At 40.0% G+C, this 19,030-nt stretch overlaps 1 protein-coding gene across 1 annotated transcript in view; it reads left to right on the forward strand.

Annotated features, from left to right (window-relative positions):
* The window catches only part of HCN1 (hyperpolarization activated cyclic nucleotide-gated potassium channel 1), a 689,786-nt gene that overhangs the window by 545,994 nt on the left and 124,762 nt on the right, over positions 1-19,030 (forward strand). Inside the window, exon 5 of the mRNA XM_006865746.1 lies at positions 217-363. Coding sequence (XP_006865808.1) covers positions 217-363 — 147 coding nt within the window. The remainder of the gene's footprint in view (positions 1-216; positions 364-19,030) is intronic.

Genomic DNA, 19,030 nt, shown 5'->3' on the forward strand with positions numbered 1-19,030 from the left:
ATTTCCATGTATTCACAATGAAATTCTCTTGTGTCTCTTTCTTATAATATTTTTGTCTTTACAGCAAATGCTTAACTAAAAAAGATTCATACATGACAAAGTAATTTCTCTATGTTAGTCAGACAAGTGTTATTAAGTATAGCACCACAAAATAGCATGGAGATTTCTCATATAATCTAACCATGATTTCTCATTTCCATTCTCCTTTCCTTATAGTATAAACAAGTGGAGCAATACATGTCATTCCATAAGTTACCAGCCGATATGCGTCAGAAGATCCATGATTACTATGAACACAGATACCAAGGCAAAATCTTTGATGAGGAAAATATTCTCAGTGAACTCAATGATCCCCTGAGAGAGGTAAGATTTATAGTCCTTAATATTCATTATAAACAACTTTTACTTTCTTTTTTTGTGGTAAATCATTGATTCCATACGGAGGAAACCATATTTTTTCATGACACTACTCAAAAGAAAAGTCAAAAATACATGTGAAGACATATTTTTCATCTTATTTTTCTCCCATAATTAGATATTTGATTATTTTAAATATTCAAAATTTGTTCTTGTAGATATTCTGAAAACCTAAGATTAGGGGGTGATAAAGGCATGAAGTGACTGGCTTACAAGTTTTCAAGAGGAAGTTTAGTTTCAGAATGTACAGGGGAAGATACAGTCCCCACTGAATAGTTTCATCTTGTCTAGATGGGTCTGGTGAAAAGAGATGGAGATGAGATTCTTATGATTCAATAGTGGGTAATTGATATCATGACTAATTGCAACTGTCACAACTGTAAAGGTAGAACTTTTGTAACAAAAATGAGGGAGTAGTTAATCTTACAGTCCAGAAACAGAGGACCCTAGGACCATCAAGAAGAGCACAAGTGGAATGCAGGATCCTATCCAGAGAACCAGCAACACCAGAGATGGAGGCAGAGATGATGACACAGAGAGAGGGAGCAGGTGAGGACTCTAGACACTCATGGAAAGAGTGGGAGTGAGTGCTGGCAGCCAGGAGGCAGACTTGCAGAATGCAAGTTGTAGAAGTAGCAACACCAGAGATGGAGACAGAGATGAGGGGATGGAAAAATAGAGCAGCTGAAGATTCTAGATTCATGGAAAGAGAAAGGCTATGTGCTGGCAGCCAGGTACTGGTGGCTAGTAGGCAGGCTAGCAGAATGTGTCCTTTGGTTGTTTAAATGATTATATATTCCTGAGTGTTTTTGTGCACATCCTCAGAAAAAAAACCAGAGGGAATAGAAGAAAATACTGTTGAATGATGATGCATGGAGGAGATTGTAATCATTGCAATGAAACGATGGTGTAAAGCTGATTTTCTCCCATGTTAAAAAAAAAAAAAAAAAAAAGAAGATGGAAGGAATACACAGAGTCACTGTACCAAAAGAACGTGGTCAATGTTCAGCCATTTCAAGAGGTAACATATGATCAAGAGCCAATGATCTTGTAGGAAGAAGTCCAATGCACAATGAAGCCTGCCAAGTACAATGTACCAGGATTTGATGGAATACAAATTGAAATCTTTCAAGAAAGTGAGGTGACACTGGAGGTGCTCACTCATCTATACCAATAAATTTGGAGCATAACTACCTGGCCAACTGACTGGAAAAGGCCCATATTTGTGCCCATTCCAAAGAGGGGTAACACAATGGAATGTGGAAATCATCAGACAATATATTTGATAGTCCATGAAAGTAAAGTTTTACTAAAGGTAATACAGAAATGACTGAAACCATACATTCATTGACAGAGAGCTTCCAGAGTTTCAAGCCAGATTCAGAAGGAGACATGGAGCAAGGGATACCATTGCTGATGTCAGATGGATCTTGACTCAAAGCAGATGATACCAGAAAGATATTTACCTGTGCTTTATTGACTATGCAAAGACTTTTGATTGTGTGGATCCTGACAAGCTATTGACAACATTATGAAGTATGAGTTTTCTGGAACACTTATTTGTGCTCATGAAAAGAACATGGGAACACCAAAAGCTTTAAAATTAGGAAAGGTGTTGTCACAGTTGTATTCTTTCACCATAGTTATTCAACCTGTATGCTGAGCAAATAATCTAAGAAGCTGGGTAATATGAAGAAAAAAGGGGCATCAGGATTTGAGGAAGACTCATTAACAACCCACGATATGCAGATGATACAACCTTGTTTGCTGAAAGTGAAGAGGACTTAAAATACTTACTAATGAAGATCAAAGACCACAGCCTTCAATTTGGATTGCATCTCAATGTAAAGGAAACAAAATTGCTCACCACTGGACCAATAAATAACATTCTTATCATTAGAGAAAAAAAGTCCTGAAGTTGTCAGGACTTCATTGTTCTTGCATCAACTGTCAACACTCATGGAAGCAGCAGTCAAGAAATTAAATGACATATTGCATTAGTCAAATCTGCTGCACAAGACCTTTTAAAAGTGTTGGAAACCTTATATAGAGTTGCTATATGTTGGAACCGACTCTACGGCTCATAAAAACAGCAAGCAATGTTGTTTTGCATGCAATTCATACTGAAGACTATGGTGTTTGGCCTTCATCATTAAGTATTTCAAGTCTTCTTCACATCCATCAAGCAAGGTTGTGTCATTTCCATATCATAGGTTGTTAAGGAATCTTCCTCTTTGCATATAATAAATAGATTGGTAAAGAGTCTTCCTCTAATCCTAATCAGCGTTCTTCTTCATGAAGTCTACTTTCTCAGATTGCTTACTCAGCATAGATTGAATATTACCATTGTGATCTTTCTACTGGTTCTATGTGAGCACAATTAAGCACTCTGGAATCCATATTTTTCACAGTGTTGTCTATCTTTCATATATATATATGTTTTACACAGACAGATGCATTGACTTAGTCAATTAAAAACAGGTAAACATCTTTCTGGTAGTCTGCTTCCAGCCAAGGTACATCTGACCTCATTCCACATCCTCTTCTGAGTCTGACTTGAACTTCTGGCAGTTCCTTTCCTATGCAACCTGTGCTTATTTATTTTTGAAAGTTATCTTCAGCAAAAATTTACTTGCTTGCAATATTAGTAATATTGTTCAATAATTTTACATTCTATTGGATCAGTTTTCTTTGGAATAAACCACTTGTCTGTCAGTTTGTGTACTGTAGTGACTTGCATGTTACTGTGATTCTAGAAGCTATGCCACTGATATTTAAAATACCATCAGGGTCACCCATGTTGGACAGGTTTCAGATGAACTCCCAGACAAAGCCAGACCAGAAAGACAGAGAGACAGACTTCTGAATATTTAGTCACCGAAAACCTTGAGTAGCAATGAAACACTGTCAGGTAGCATCAGAATATTGAATATTGAAACATGATGAAGAACACCAAAATTTTGTCAGATGTAAGTCCAGAAAATGATCCCCTCATATTGGAAGGCACTCAAAATACACTGGAGAAGAAATGCTTCCTCAAAGTAGTTATGATGTGATTGGGATAAAGCTTTTGGGTCTTCATTTGCTGATGGGGCACAACTCAAAATAAGTAGAAACAACTGTAAACATCCATTTATAACCAAAACATAGAATGTATGAAGTATGAATCTATGAAAGTTGGAAGTTGTCAAAATGCAATGCAATGCATAAATGTTAATATCTTAGGCATTGTTGTTGTTAAGTGCCACGAAGTAATTTCTGACCCACAGTGACCTTTATAGGGTTTCTGAGGAACAGCTGGTGAGCTTGAACCACCTACCATGCAGTTAAAACCAACTTTAGAGTCTAGTGCATTAACCTACAGAGCCACACTGGTATTGGCCATTTGAATTGAGAATGACAAATTAAAGAGGAATGGTGTCACATTCATCATCAAAAACAACATTTCAAGACCTTTCTTGAAGTACAATACTGTGATAAACAATACTCATACACCTACAAGGAAGATGAGTTAAAATAACTAGTATTCAAATTTGTGCACCAACCACTAAAACCAGGGATGGTGAAATTGAATAATTAGTATACTGGTTACAAGTCGGCCTGCCAACCTCAGGGTCAGCAGTTTGAAACTACCAGCAGTTCCTTGGGAGAAAGATGAGACTTTCTGCTCCCATAAAGATTTACAGCCTTGGAAATCCTGTGCAGGGTCACTATGTGTCAGAACCAACTCCATGGTTCTTAACAACAACAGCAACAACCAACTTCTTCAATCTGAAATTGATCAAACATGCAATTTTTGGAAGGATATGTTATTGCAAAATATGGCCTTGGTGATAGAAACTATGCTGGAGATCTGTGATAGAATTTTTAAGACCAATGACTTCTTCATTGTGAATATATTTATTAAACACATAAAAGACAACTATGTACATGGACCTCACCCAAACAAACCATCAATAGCTCATATGCAAGCTCAAGCTGAAGCTGAAGAAAATTAAAACATGTCCACAAGAGCCCAAATATGACTTTTAACATTTCTTACCTGAAGTTAGAATTCATCTGAAGAAGAGTTTGATGCATTAAACACTAAAGACTGAAGACTAGAAGAGTTGTGGGATGACATCAAAAACATCAGACAGGAGAAGGCAAAAGGTCATTAGGAAGGCAAGAAAGAAGAAAAAGACCAAAATGGATGTCAGAAGAGACTCTGAAACTTGCTCTCCAGCTAAAGCAAATGGAATAAATGTGGAGGTTAAAGAGCTGAATATAAATTAAAGAGCAGCTGAGGAAGAAAAAAAATCAAATATTATAATGAAATGTGCAAATATCTGGAATAAGAAAAACAAAAGGGAAGAACATCAGCATTCAAGCTTAGGGAACAGAAGAAAAAATTAAAGTCTTGACTGAAAATATTGAAGGATTCTATGGGTAAAATATTGCATAAAGAATCCAAAGCAGATGGAAGGTGTTAAGAGTAAATGGAGAAAAGAGACAGAGAGTAGGGCTCAACAGCAAAGACAGATTTATTCAAAACCTGGAGGGGCTTACTGACCAAGGCCAGAAGCATCCTCCCATACAGGCTGAGGCTTTTTATGAGGGTTTGGGAGCTTAGAATGGGCTAGTTGGGAAAGAAATGGGCTTTTGTAATATCTTGCCTGGAGGTAGAATTTAGATGGAAACTAACTAGCAGGAGCTCTGGCAGCCTAGTGGTTATGAATAGGGCTGAGAACCGCAAGGTCAGCAGTTTGAAACTACCAGCTGTTCCACGGGAGAAAGAAGAGGTGTTCTGCTCCGGTAAAGATTTACAGCCTCGAAAACCCTGTACAGTGTCGCTATGAGTCGGAATTGACTCCATGACACACAGCCACCAGCAATTGGCAGAAACGGGAAATTGAAACTTTAGAAAAATAGGTATTTAAGATAGTTATGGTGGTTGGTCTCAATATAGCTACACTCAGGCTCCCTCAGTCCAGCCTTCTGCTGAAATATAGGGAATGGGGCATCGTTCTTATTCTAGCTGCTTCTTGCTGAGTCTGGGTGATGTTGGGAGTTGTTTAGAAGGTCCTGGAGAAGTAGAGCTGTGGTTATGTGATCCTGGGTTCGGTTTGGACTGCAGACGCAGTGGTAACCCAGTCTTTTAACCCTGCAGAAGTAGGGAGAAGGAGAATGTGTCAGAGGGTTGGGGTGAGTAGTGTGCAGGACTCAACTGGAAACATTTAATATGTGGGTCATGGATGGGGCTAGGGGTGCGAGAAAAGCAGGACTAAGGTGGCAAAAGAAAAGAAGAAAATTTGGATGCGGGTGAATTTTTTTAATGTTCTTTGGAGCCCTAGCTTATTAAGGAGAAAGATGAAATCTGCTGGAGAACACACTGGCACAGTGCCACTGAGAATACCAGTTGCAAGCACTTTTCAGGTTGGTCAGAAAGTTCTGGAAGGCAGGCAGGGAGAGATTCATTTGTTGATGGTGTTGGGTTTGGAAGACAGGTGAGACTAAGACGGAGGGGTCTTGTTTGAGTTGAGGAAAAAACAGCATCGGATGAATGAGTTGTTTTCTTTAAGGAGGATAGGTGATACCAGGATGGGTGGTTTTGAGTTTAGCTATGGGGGTGATAAAAATTACTTGGAAGGGGACGTCCCATTTTGGTTTTAAGGAGTTGGTTGAGTTTTTATTGAACCCAGTTTCCAGGTTGGAGTGAGGTGGGTAAATTGTCAATGGGTTTTAAGAAGTAGGTATCCGTGAAAGTCCAAGTGCATGTACATAAAGTTTATTTTAAAAAAGGGAGTAATTAAAGGGGGGTGAAAATTGGGTTGGGTGGGAGGTAAGGCCAGGAAAGGGATAAGGGGTCACCCATATATAATCTCAAATGGGCTTAATATGAGGGACTTGCCGGGTAAAGTCCTGATTTTTTAACAATACTAGAGGGAGAAGGATAACCCAATCCCGGTGCATTTGTTGAATGTATCTTATTAACGATTTTTTTTTATGAGGCCGTTAGCGTTTCCAAGTTTCCCTGAGGACTGGGGCTGGTCAGGTATGTGGAAATACCAGGTAATATTGAGGGCTTTAGCTAAATTTTGTGCTATTTCAGGAACAAATTCACATCCGTTGTCTGATCGCAAAGAAATGTGGATTCCAAATCTAGGGAAAATTTAGTTGGCTATTAATTGGGCTACCATTGCAGCTCACTTATTCGTGGTTGCAAAAGCTTCAATCCACCCGAAAAAAGTGTCTATGAAGACTAAGAGATATTTCAACTTCTTAACAGCAGGAATGTGTGTAAAATCTAGTAGCCGGTCCTCACAAGGAAAGTGCCCCTGGGCTTGGTGGGTGGGAAAAGAAGAGGGGTGGAGCTTGGTTTGTGCAGAAACCGTTTGGCCAATGGAGCAAGTATCTGAAATGGCTTTGAGGATGTCTTGTATCTGAGATGGAATGTGTACGTAATTCTTGAGGAATTGTAATAAAGGGAAGCTGCTACAATGGACGGTTTGGTGAAGCGTTTCAAGGAGGATTTGTAGGGTTTTTTTCTAGGAGGACTAGATATGCCACTATATGTACCAATAGAGTTCATCAAAGGTTGCCCCAAGTTTTGTAAGAGTGATGGTTTGTGAATCAATATAAGTGCCTGAGGGTTTTATGGCTAATGGGAAAAGAAAACAGGGTGTCGAGGTTCCAGCAGTTAGTGGCAAAAATAAACTCAGAGTCAGTTTGATGTCCTTTGCAATACATTAAGGCAACTTTTGGTGGAGAAGGGCAGCTTTTAGGAGCTTGTGTATGAGTTTTCCATTGATTATGTGGGTTCTGCATGCTGTGAGGAGCCCCATTCTCACATTTGTCCTCATTTGAGTGTTGGAATGTATATTGTATGTGTACTTTGAATCAGTGTAAATGTGTATGGATGTTTTGGAAGCTAAGGTGAGGGCTCGGATGAGAGCTGTAAGTTTTGCTAGTTGGGAGGTAGTTTGGCTGCTTGTATTATTTTGATAGTGCCCTTTCGGTCACAGTGAATGATCACATACCCAGCTAAACTGCAATCTCCTTTGGTAGAGCTTCCATCAATAAACCAATTAGGAGCTCCTGATATGGGGATATGTGTAAGATGGTGAAAATGTAATAGGGAAGAATTTCTGCACAATCATGTTTTCCAAGGGGAAGGAGGGTGGTTGGGTTGATGGGGGCGGGGGGGAGTAGATGGAATAATATGGAAGGTTACAAAAGGGTGGGTGGAGAGTTTGCATGCATGAAAATGAGATGGAGGATAAAGCTTTGTGGCTTAGCATGTCAGGGAGGTTCTGTGAAGAAAACACTTGGATTGCACAGTGAAATGTGAGTTTGTGTGCTTCCAGGCAAAGACTCTTAGACACAATGGCCACCCCTGGTATATGGGGTCTAGTTGTTTTGACAAACATGCAGTGGGATACAGGGAATCTCTGGCTGGTTGGGCCAAAAGGCCTAGCGCTTGATTCTTGTTGTTGCTATTGTTACGTGCCGTGGAGTCGGTTCCTGAACAGGGTTCCTGAGGCTGTAAATCTTTACAGGAACAGAAAGCCTCATCTTTCTCCCACAGAACAGCTGGCAGTTTTGAACTGCTGATCGTGAGATTAGCAGCCCGATTCGTAACCACTATGCTACCAGAGCTCCTTACGCTTGATTCTTGTTGTTGTTGTTGTTAAGTGCCGTCGAGTCGGTTCCGACCCATAGCAACCCTGTACAGGGTTTCCAAGGCTGTAAATCTTTATGGGAGCAGAAAGCCTCATCTTTCTCCTGCGGAGCAGATGGTAGTTTCGAACTGCTGACCTTATGGTTCGCAACCCAATTCGTAACCACTACGCTACCAGAGCTCCTTACGCTTGGTTCTTAGCACTGTGTAAATATAAATAGAAGGTCTTGTTGAGGTTTGAAAAACCTAGGGCTGGGGCAGTCTCTAAGGCTTTCTGAAACTGTTTGAAAACTTGGACTACTAAAGGAATAGGTTCCAAGGAGGTGAAATATCACCCTTGGAAGTTTCATATAGAGGTTTAGCTATAATGGCCCAGTTTGGAATCCATAGGTGGAAAAATCCTGCTAAAAGTCTAGAAAGGAAAGGAGACTTCTTTTGGTGGTTGGCATTTGTAAGCTTTGAATAGCAAACTTGCGGGAAGAGGGAATGCTTCAAGAGGTAGGGGTTATGAGGAGCCCTAGGTATGACTTGTAGAGCTACTAATTGGGACTTCCTTTTTGATGCTCGATGTCTACAATCAGCTAAATAATTGAGAAGAATGATGGTGTGTTGGGGGCACATTTCTTTGGAGGGTCTACAAACAAGAAGATCCTCAACATACTGAAGGAGAATGCTAGTGCGAAAGGTCTAACTTTGGAAGGTCAGATTGGAGGGCCTGGCCAAAACAGTGAGGGGCTATCTCTAAACTCTTATGGCAACACAGTCCAGGCCTAGTATTGGGGTCACTCCACATGAAGGTAAAAAGGTTAGGGGATAATGGATCAATAAGGAATGTGAAGAAAGCATCTTTAAGGTCTAATACTGAAAAATAGGTAATGGAGGAAGGACTGCATGACAGAAAGGTGTGGAGGTTTTGGAGTACTGGAAAAGTAGGACACACAGCTTGATCTAATGGAGGTCTTGGTTTTCACACTGGGAGAATAGATGTGTTGTATGGGGAATGGGTAGGTATGAGGATGTGGGCTGCAAGGAGTCAGGAAATAATGGAGACTCTCAGGACTAAAGGGTTATTGAGGGGCAATGACTTGACACATAGGATCCTTTAATGAAATTTTTATAGGGGTCTGGTGATGGGAAATGACAAGGATGTCAGTATTCCAAATTATGTGACTAAATTTTGGTGACGTTTCAAGGGGACTTACACAGCGGCCAGGTGTCTGTGCTAGTAAAAGGTAGGGGTACCTGTCTCTTAGACATTCAAAATGGATTACAGCTCCTAATTTGTATAAGATATCATGTCCTAAAAGAGAAAGTGCAACCAGAGTGCTCCTTGGAGGCCAAGATGGTTAGGCTTCGTCTCTCATACTTTGGACACATTGTCCGGAAAGAACAGTCGCTGGAGAAGGATGTCATGCTGGGTAAGGTGGAGGGTCAGAGAAAAAGAGGAAGACCCCCAACGAGATGGATCAACCAGGTGACATCATTGATGGCGTCAAGTGTGGCGACGGTAGTGAGGTTGGCCCAGGATCGGACATTGTTTCATTCTGCTGTGCATGGGGTCGCTATGAGTCAGTTCCAACTCGATGGCACCTGACAACAACAACAAAAGAGAAAGAGGGCAATGGGGCATTACTAAAAAAGAATGAGTGAAGGATAAATCTCCAAAGGAACAACTGAGGGGTAGTGTTTGTTTGGAAGTGGCAGGTATGCCTTTCATTCTGATTGCTGAGACTGAGGAAGATGGGAGTGGACCATTATATTCTGTTAGAACTGAAAGACTGGTCCCAGTATCCCGTAGGAAACAGATAGTATTACTTGATACTGTCCTGACAACCCTGGGTTTTGAGGGCATGCTTGCTTTAGGGGCGGAGAATCTCAGGCACCGTCAATCTTCTGAAAAGAAATCTAATATGGATGAAAGGTCTTTCGCAGGTGGTTGGGGGCTAAAGATTGGACTGAACCTGACCTGGGAGGTTGTCCCTGGTGGGGGCGGCCCATCTTCCAGTGACCCACTGACCACATATTGGACATGACTTGGTCGGTGGCCTCGGGGTAGGGCACGCTTTTGCCCAATGTCCAGCCTGTCCACATAGAAAGCACGTTCCAGGAACTGTTTTGTTCTTTTCCTGCTCTGAGCTGGGGCAAGTGTGAAGTGTCAGACGCTATAGCATCTGATATTTAATGCAGAGTGGTTTTCTTTTTGGTTCCTCTGTTCCTCATCTCAGTTGTTAAAAACTTTGAAGGCTGCATTTAGAAGGTCTTGTTGTGGGGTTTCAGGACGTTCTAAGTTTTGTAATTTCCTTCTAATGTCAGGTGCAGATTAGAAAATAAGCTTCAAATAAAGGAAAGTTTTGTCTTCTCTTGATTCTGGGTTAATGTTGGTATATTTTATAGTGGCCTCTGGAAGTCGGGAAAGAAAAAGGTCAGAATTTTCATCAGGGCCTTGGGTGACCTCAAGTAATTTATAACAATTGACAGCCTCATGATCGTTTTTATCCATTTCACCTATAAAAAAGTAATTATGTGATTCTTTTGTTGGGTGTTGATAATTCCAGTTAGGCATCCGTTGCTACAGGCTGACAGGTGGGGGCCTGTTCATGGAGGGTATTAGCATGGGCATCTGCTGCTTTCCATGTGAGTTCCCTCTTATCGGGGTCAAGGTAGCATTTAAAATAATGTAAATAGCATGCCAAGTTAAACTAAAGACTGGCTTATCCACAAGAACTCTTTGTGGAACTTGACTGGGTTTTCAGGAAAAGATCCTAAGCATTCTTCAATCTGGGAAAGATCAGACATAGAAAAATTAACATACACTCGGGTGGGGCCATGGACCCAGGCAACTTCCCTTAAAGGGAGGATAGTTTGTGCTGTACTCTGGGATTGTGTGACTGGGAGTGAGGGAGGAGGATCTTCAGGAGAAGGAACAGGTAGAGAAGGAGGAGGAGGAGGTAGAGAAGTGGAAAAGTCAGGGAATGGGGAGGAGGAGGTGGGGCTGAGAAAGTGGTAGGGGAGGCTCATCATTGGCAGAATCAAAAGGGGTTCAGGAGGAAACTGTTTCTGAGAAGGTTTTTCACTTTAAAGGAGAATTTGGTGGTGAGATGAGCAGGATTGACAAAGAGAGGGCCAAGAGCTGAGGAAGGAAAAAGATGTAAGGATGTAAGGAACTTCCTGCCCTTTTATGTTTCTTTGAAGGAAGTTGTCAAGGTCTCTGAGAATTTGGTAGTCAAAAGTGCTGTTTTCTGACCACTGGCTATCATTGTCCAATTTATATTGTGGTCAGGCTATATTGCAAAAATCGATGATTTTTTTTCAGATTGATTTCTGTTAGATGCAATTTCTTTAGGTTATTCAGAAGACAGCTTAGAGGGGAAGATGTGCAGGGGGGGGCAGCTTCCATTTTGGGTGGATCGAGGGGTCACTGCCCAAGGCAGTGTCTGCCTTCTCCCAGGGTGTCCTAGTGAGGAAAGAGACTGCTGGACTGGATAGCTTGGAGAGGATTATGGGCATCCACAAGCCCTCTTCCAGGGAAGTCCAAATGATCCTCAAGAGAAGGTGCCTAGGGCTGACCTACCTAGACCCAGGAATTTGTGACCGATGTTGGATGAGGAAAAATCTGGCAAAATGGCCTCAGGGAGCTGGAGTCACAGAAAAAGAAATAAAAAGGAAAAAATGGACTACTCAGAAGTGAGGGGTGGGGAAAAAGCCCTTTATGGACAAGAGTTTTGAGAACCACCTGATCTGGCCTTGCAATCCTCTTGTGATCCCTCATAGTACGTTGTAGAGGGAGAGACAGAGAGAGAGAGAGGAGAAAAGCAGACTACTCCTATATGAGCAGTCGGAAAAAGAGATCCTAGGTTCAGGAGTTTTGATAGTTCACTGGGGTGTGCGCCAGTCAGAACCTCACAATCCACCCAACTGAATGTGCAATCTTTCACAGTCCACTGAAGAGAAAGAGAGAGAGCGAGAGATGGACAGGGTGGATTGCCAGGAATTCTCAGGTTTCAGGAATAAGGCCAGACTGGCAGCCTCTTTCCATTCCATCCTGAGTTGCAAGAGAGTTCTATCTTCTGTGCCAGGCTTTCAACAACATATGTTAGAGTCAATGGAGAAAAGAGACAGAGAGCACAGTTCAACAGCAAGGACAGGTTTATTCAAGACAAACCTGGCCAAGGCCAGAAGCCTCCTCCTATACAGGCTGAGGCTTTTTATAAGGGGGTGGAGCCTAGAATGGGCTAGCTGTAGAGGAAATGGGCTTTTGTGAGGTCTTGCCTGGGGGTAGAATTTAGATAGGTTTAACTGGCAGAAATGGGAAATTAAAACTTAAGGAAAATAGACAATTTAAAATAGTTATGGCAATTGGTCTCAAAATAATTGCAGTCAGACTCCCTCAGAAGGAATAAAAAAGTCACTGTACCAAAATGAAATGGTTAATGTTCTACCTTTTCAAGAGGTAGCATAAGATCAAGAGCCAATGACACTGAAGGAAGTCCAAGATGCACTGAAGACATTAGCAAAGAACAAGGTACAGCAATCGATGGATATAAATTGAAATATTTCAATGAACTGATGTAGCACTGGAGGCACTCACTCATCTATGCTAAGAAATTTGGAAGGCATCTGCCAAGGAATTGGAAAAGATCCATATTTATGCCCATTCCAAAGAAAGGTGACCCAAGGGAATGTGGAAATCATGCGAAAATATCATTTATATTGCATGCAAGTAAAATTTTGTTAAAGTTAATCCAAAAACAGCTGTGGCAGTGCATTGACAGGAGCTGCCTGAAGTACAGACAGGTCAGATTCAGAAGAGAACGTTTCAGAGAACTTTCAGAGGTTCAAGCCAGATTCAGAAAAGGATGTGGAATGAGAGAATTCTTGTTGATGTCAGATGGATCTTGCCTGAAAGCAAAGAATACTAGAAAGATGTTTACCTGTACTTTATTGACTATGCAACCACTTTTGATTATTTGGGTCATGACAAACTATAAACTGCATTGTGGAGAATGAGTATTTTGGAGCACTTAATTGTGTTCAGGAGAAATCTGTATATAGACCAAGATTCAGTTATTTGAACAGAAGAAGGGAATACTGAATAGTTTAAAATTAGGAAAGTTGTGTGCCAGGGCTGTATTTTTTCACCATACTTATTCAATCTGTATTCTGAGCAAAAATTCGAGAAGCTGTATTATATAAAAACATGACATCAGGATTGGAGAAATATTCATTAAAAATTTACAATATGCAGATGATATAACTTTGATCACTAAAAGTAAAGAAGACTTCAAATATTTACTGATGAAAATCAACGACCACAGCTTTTGGTGTGGTTTCTACCTCAATGTAAAGAAAACAAAGTTTCTCACCACTGAACTAAGGAACAGCATCCATATAAATAGAGGAAAGATTGAAGTTGCCAAAGACTTCATGTTGCTTGGATCAACCATCAACACTCATGGAAGCAGCAGTCAAGAAATCAAATGATGTATTGCATTAGGCGAATCTGTTGCACCAGACCTTTTTAAAGTGTTCAGGAGCAAAGATGTCAGTTTGAGGGCGAAGGAGCACCTGACCCAAGTTATGGTATTTTCAGTAACCTCATATGCATGTGAATAAAAAAATAAATAAATAAAAGAATTAATGCATATGAGTTCTAATGTTGGAGACCAGTATTAAATGTAACATACACCACCACAAGAATAAACAAATCTATGTTGGAAGAATTACAACCAGAATGTTCCTTATAATCCAGGATGACCAGACTTTGTCTCTCATACTTCATACATATTATTAGGAGGGGTCAATCACTGGAAAGACATCATACTTGGTAAAGTGTAGGATCAGCAAAAAAAAAAAAAAGACCCCCCCCCCCCCAATTAGATGGATTGGCATAGTTGCAGTAGCAATGTACTCACTGTGAGGTTGGCACAGCACTGGAGAGTGTCACGTTGTGCTGTGCATGTTTTCTATGACTAAGTACAGACTCAATAGCACCTAACAGCAGCAGTAACAATTGGATCACTTTTCTTTGGGATGGACATGGCTATGCATTTCTTTCAGTCAACTGACCACGTAGCTATTTTCCACATTTCTTGGTATAAATAAGTTCATCGCATCTATTTTTTGAAGCATCATAATTGGTATTCGCCAATTCCTGGAGTCTTACATTTTTATGCCTTCACCAAAGCTTGGATTTCCTCTGTCAGTGCCAGTGGTTCTTGATCAGATATTACCTACTGAAATGATTGGGCATTGGCTTTTTGTTTTTTAACTATAGCTTCTCTGGATTCCTTCCATCTTATTTTTTGTGGGGAGGTTCATGATATCAAATTACTTTATCTGAGGGGATGGTACAAATAAAATAATTTAAGTGCATGCTATAACGGCTGCAAGCATACATTGACAGAGAACTTCCAGAGGCTCAAGCCAGATTCAGAAGAGGCCGTGGAACGAAGGATAGAATTGCTGATGTCTCATGGATCTTGGCTGAAAGCAGAGAATATCAGAAAGATGTTTACGTGTGCTTTATTGACTACACAAAGGCTTTTGATTGTGTGAATCATGACAAGCTATGGGCAACATTGCATGAGTATTCCGGAACACTTAATTGTGCTTGTGAGGAATCTGTACATGGACCAAGAAGCAGTTGTTCAAACACAACCTGTGGACACTGAAAGGTGTAAAATTAAGAAAGGTGTGTGACAAGGTTGTATTCTTTCACCATACTTATTCAATCTGCAAATAATCTGAGAAGCTGGGTTCTATGAAGAAAAATGTGGCATCAGGATTAAAGGAAAACTCATTAACAACCTGCGATATGCAGATGATACAACCTTGCTTGCTGAAAGTGAAGAGGACTTAAAACATTTACTGATGAAGATCAAAGAGCACAGCCTTCGGTATGGATTACATCTCAATGTCAAGAAAACAAAAATCTTCACCACTGGACAACATTCTTAGCAGTGGAGAAAAGATTGAAGTTGTCAAGGACTTCGTTCTTCTTGGATCAATGATCAACACTCACACAAGTAGCAGTCAAGAAAATAAAAACAATGTATTGCATTAGGCAATTTAGCTGCACAAGACCTTTGTAAAGTGTTGAAGAGCAAAGATGTCAGCTTGAGGACTAAAGTGTGCCTGACCCAAGTCATGGTATTTTCAGTAACCTCATCTGCATGCAAAAGCTGGGCAGTGAATAAGGAAGATCATAGAAGAATTGATGCTTTTGAGTTATGGTGTTGGGAGGGGAATATTGAAAGTGCCATGGGTTGCCAAAAGAACCAATAGATCCATTTTGGAAGAAGTGCAGCCAAAGTGTTCCTTGGAGGCCAGGATGGCCAAACTTCATCTCTCATACTTTGGTCATATTGACAGGAGGGACCAGTCACTGTAGAAGGATATCATGTTTGGTAAGGTAGAAGTTCTGAGAAAAAGAGAAAGACCCCCAATGAGATGAATTGGCCAAGTAGCAGCATCGATGGACTCAAGTGTGGCAACAGTAGTGAGGTTGGCCTAGGATCGGGCAGTGTTTCATTCTGTTGTGCATAAGGTCGCTATGAGTCAGTACCGACTCGATGGCACCTAACAGCAAAAACAACATTGTACATTTAATGTAAAAGTTAAAGGTAAACCCAACATGCATATGGCATTTTGGTGACCCAGGAAGTCAAGCCTGTGACCACTGGAAGTCAGATTAAAATCTTTGTTCTGTCCATCGCTGTCTCCCAGGGGGTGCTTGTCAAAGAGATACTCTGCCAGGCCAGAATCTGGGGCCCCCCTATCTTGCTCAAGCTGGTTACTTAATCACCCAATTTTTTGATCAATTTCACTTACTTATTCATCTCAATGAAGTCACACAAATGGGGGTAGTTCTTGTCAGCAGTGGCCAGTTTGTGTAGTCCCAGTAGTGTTTTGTTTTCCTAGTGCAAAGCATATTCCATTGCATTCAGCCCACTTTTCCAGTCATCCAGGGTCTGGTTGCTTGGTATCCTGAAGAAACATTTGGCCACCCTATTGATTCTGTAGTTTCATCAGCATGTTCCTTGTCCTTGTGAGACTGGTGCAGAAAATATTTGGAAAAATTCTTCAAAGCCACACCATCATAGTCAAAGTAGTAAGACATAAACAGGTAGATGTAGGAGACATAGATCTCCAGATTGAGCTGGTGGTTGGTTGTGGTCTCCTTCTTCCATCTTCTGTTGATGCTTCCTGCATCGTTCAAGTTTTTGCCCATAGAGTCCTTCAATATTGGAATTTGGGAGTTGAATGTTTGTAGAGTGTGTTACATTTGCTTTAGATTTTTTAACTCCAAGAATTTTCATAATTCATCATAACACCTACTTTGTCTTCTCAAATTGTCTTTTGCAATGTTTTCTTTAGCTTTTATACTTCATCATTTATTCCATTCTCTTGAGCTATTCTCCATTCAAAAAGAAATTTCAGAGTGTCTTTTAACATCCATTTTGCTCTTTTCTTCCTTTCCTGTCTTTTTAATGACCTTTTTGTTTTCTTCATTTTTAATGTTTTTGTTGTCATCCCACAACCCATCAAATCTATTCCTGAGTTGTCTCTAAATTCAGGTGGAATATACTCGAGGGGTATACTCAAGGCAAATTAAAGCAAGTCTACAACTTGGCTCTTGTGCTTTAATTTGAGCTTGCATTTGAGCAATAGATGGTCCATTTCTTAGTCAGCCCCTAACTTTGTTCTGACCAATGGTATTGTTCTTCTCCACTATATCTTTCCATAAGTGTAGTTGATTTGATTCCTGTGTATTCCATCTGGCAATATTTGTGTATATTCATCATTTATGTTGTTGTAAAAAGGTATTTGCAATGAATAAGTAATTGTTCTTGCAAATATCGATCATTTCTATTGGTAAAATCATATTTTACGACTATTGATGTTTGTTTTTAATGTTTGCATTTCAACCATCAGTAATTATCCATTAATCTTAATCTCCATTTTCTTTATCTTTGGATTTAGTGACATTAATTCATGAAATCATGACTCACTTTTTCCCTCTATAATTCTGAATGCAGTAGTTAAAATTATCTGCATCTTTAGCCTCAACTTCTGAAGTACACTCAGAACTTTTCTCCCTGCCTTCTATCTCAATTGACACAAATGCATAGGAACATATATTAACCATATGATTTACATAAAGCATGAATTTGACACGTTTCTTTTGCAACTTAACCAGGAGATCCCATTTCTTGGAATAAGAAATAATCCAAGATCTTTTACATAATACATGAGACTCTTCTTAGACTGTCTCTATCTCCATTTTTTACACATTTACACTTTATCAAGAAGGTATTGTTAGTAATCTCCTGGGGTTTTGGGTGTGGGGAGTATACTGTACTCTGCCTCTCTGCCTTTCTTAATACTAGTTTCTCTATTTTTGACTCTATCTATGCACCTTACCCTCTATTCTTCACTAAACACTTCTTGGGCATCAACTTTCTTCATAAATTTGCCCTGAATACTCTGTCTCTTTTGTCAGTTTATTGTCTGTATCTTTCAAGACTATGAGCTCCTTGAGGATTGAGACTATGTCTTTTATATCTTTCTGTCTTTTGCAACGAGTATATAGGAAAGGAACCCTCTTGCTTCAGTGGGTTAAACATTGTACTGCTAACCTTAAGGTCATCAGTTCAAACCTACCAGTTACTTCATAAGTTTGACCTCACCAGATGAAATACACAGAAATCAAATTGACTACTGTGGAAATAGACAGTGGAAAAGCTCCATATCATCAGCCAAAACAAAGCCACAGGCAGACTGTGGAACAGACCATCAGTTGCTCATATGCAAGTTCAGACTGAAGCTGAAGAAAATTAAAAGAAGTCCACAAGAGCCAAAATATGACCTTGAACATATTTTGAACATATGATCTCTGAATTTAGATATCATAGCAACAATAGATTTGATGCATTAAACATTAAAGACTGAAGATCAGACGAGTTGTGGGATGACATCAAGAACATTATACAGGAAGAAAGCGAAAGGACATTAAGAAAACAAGAAAAAAGGAAAAGGCCAAAACGGATGTCAGAAGAGACTTTGAAAGCTGCTCTCCAGTATAGGAATGCTAAAGCAAATAGAAGAAATGAAGTAAAAGAAATGGAATAGAATATTTCAAAAGTCAAACATAACAAAATGTGCAAAGATTTGGAGTTAGAAAACCAAAAAGGAAAAACACACTCAGCATTTTTCAAGCTGAGAGAACTGAAGAAAAAAATTTGAGCCCTGACTTACAATATTGAAGGATTCTATGGGCAAAATATTGAATAATGTAAAAAGAATTCAAAGAAGATGGAAGGACTAAAAGAGTCACTGTACCAAAATGAAAAGATGTCCAAACATCTCAAGACGTGGCATAAGATCAAGAGCCAATAATACTGAAGGAAATTGTCCAAGATATACTGATGGCATTGGCAAAGAACAAGGTATATAGGAATCGCAGGAATATAAATTTAAATCTTTCAGGAAAGCACTGGAATAATTCATTCATCTATGCTGAAAAATTTAGAGAACAGTTACTTGGAAAACTGACTGGAGGAGATCTATATTTGTGTCCATTCCAAAGAGAGGGGACCCAATAGAATGTGGAAACCATCGAACAATATCATTAATATCATGTGCAACCAAAATTTTGCTAAAGATAATTCAAATATGTCAGCAACCATACATTGACAGATAACTGTCAGAAACTCAAGCTGGATTCAGAAGAGGACATTGTTGTTGTTGTCAGGGGCCATTGAGTCGGTACCGACCCATAACCACCCTGTGCACAAGAGAACAAAACACTGCCTGGTCCTGAGCCAACCATACAATTGTTATTATGCCTGAGTTGATTGCTGCTCAGGCAAATCTGCTGCAGGAGACCTCTTTAAAGTGTTAGAGAACAAAGATGTCAGTTAGAGAACTAAGGTATGCCTGACCCAAGCCATA

Source organism: Chrysochloris asiatica, unplaced genomic scaffold (assembly GCF_000296735.1).
Source record: "Chrysochloris asiatica unplaced genomic scaffold, ChrAsi1.0 scaffold00082, whole genome shotgun sequence".
Classification (NCBI taxonomy): Eukaryota; Metazoa; Chordata; class Mammalia; order Afrosoricida; family Chrysochloridae; genus Chrysochloris; species Chrysochloris asiatica.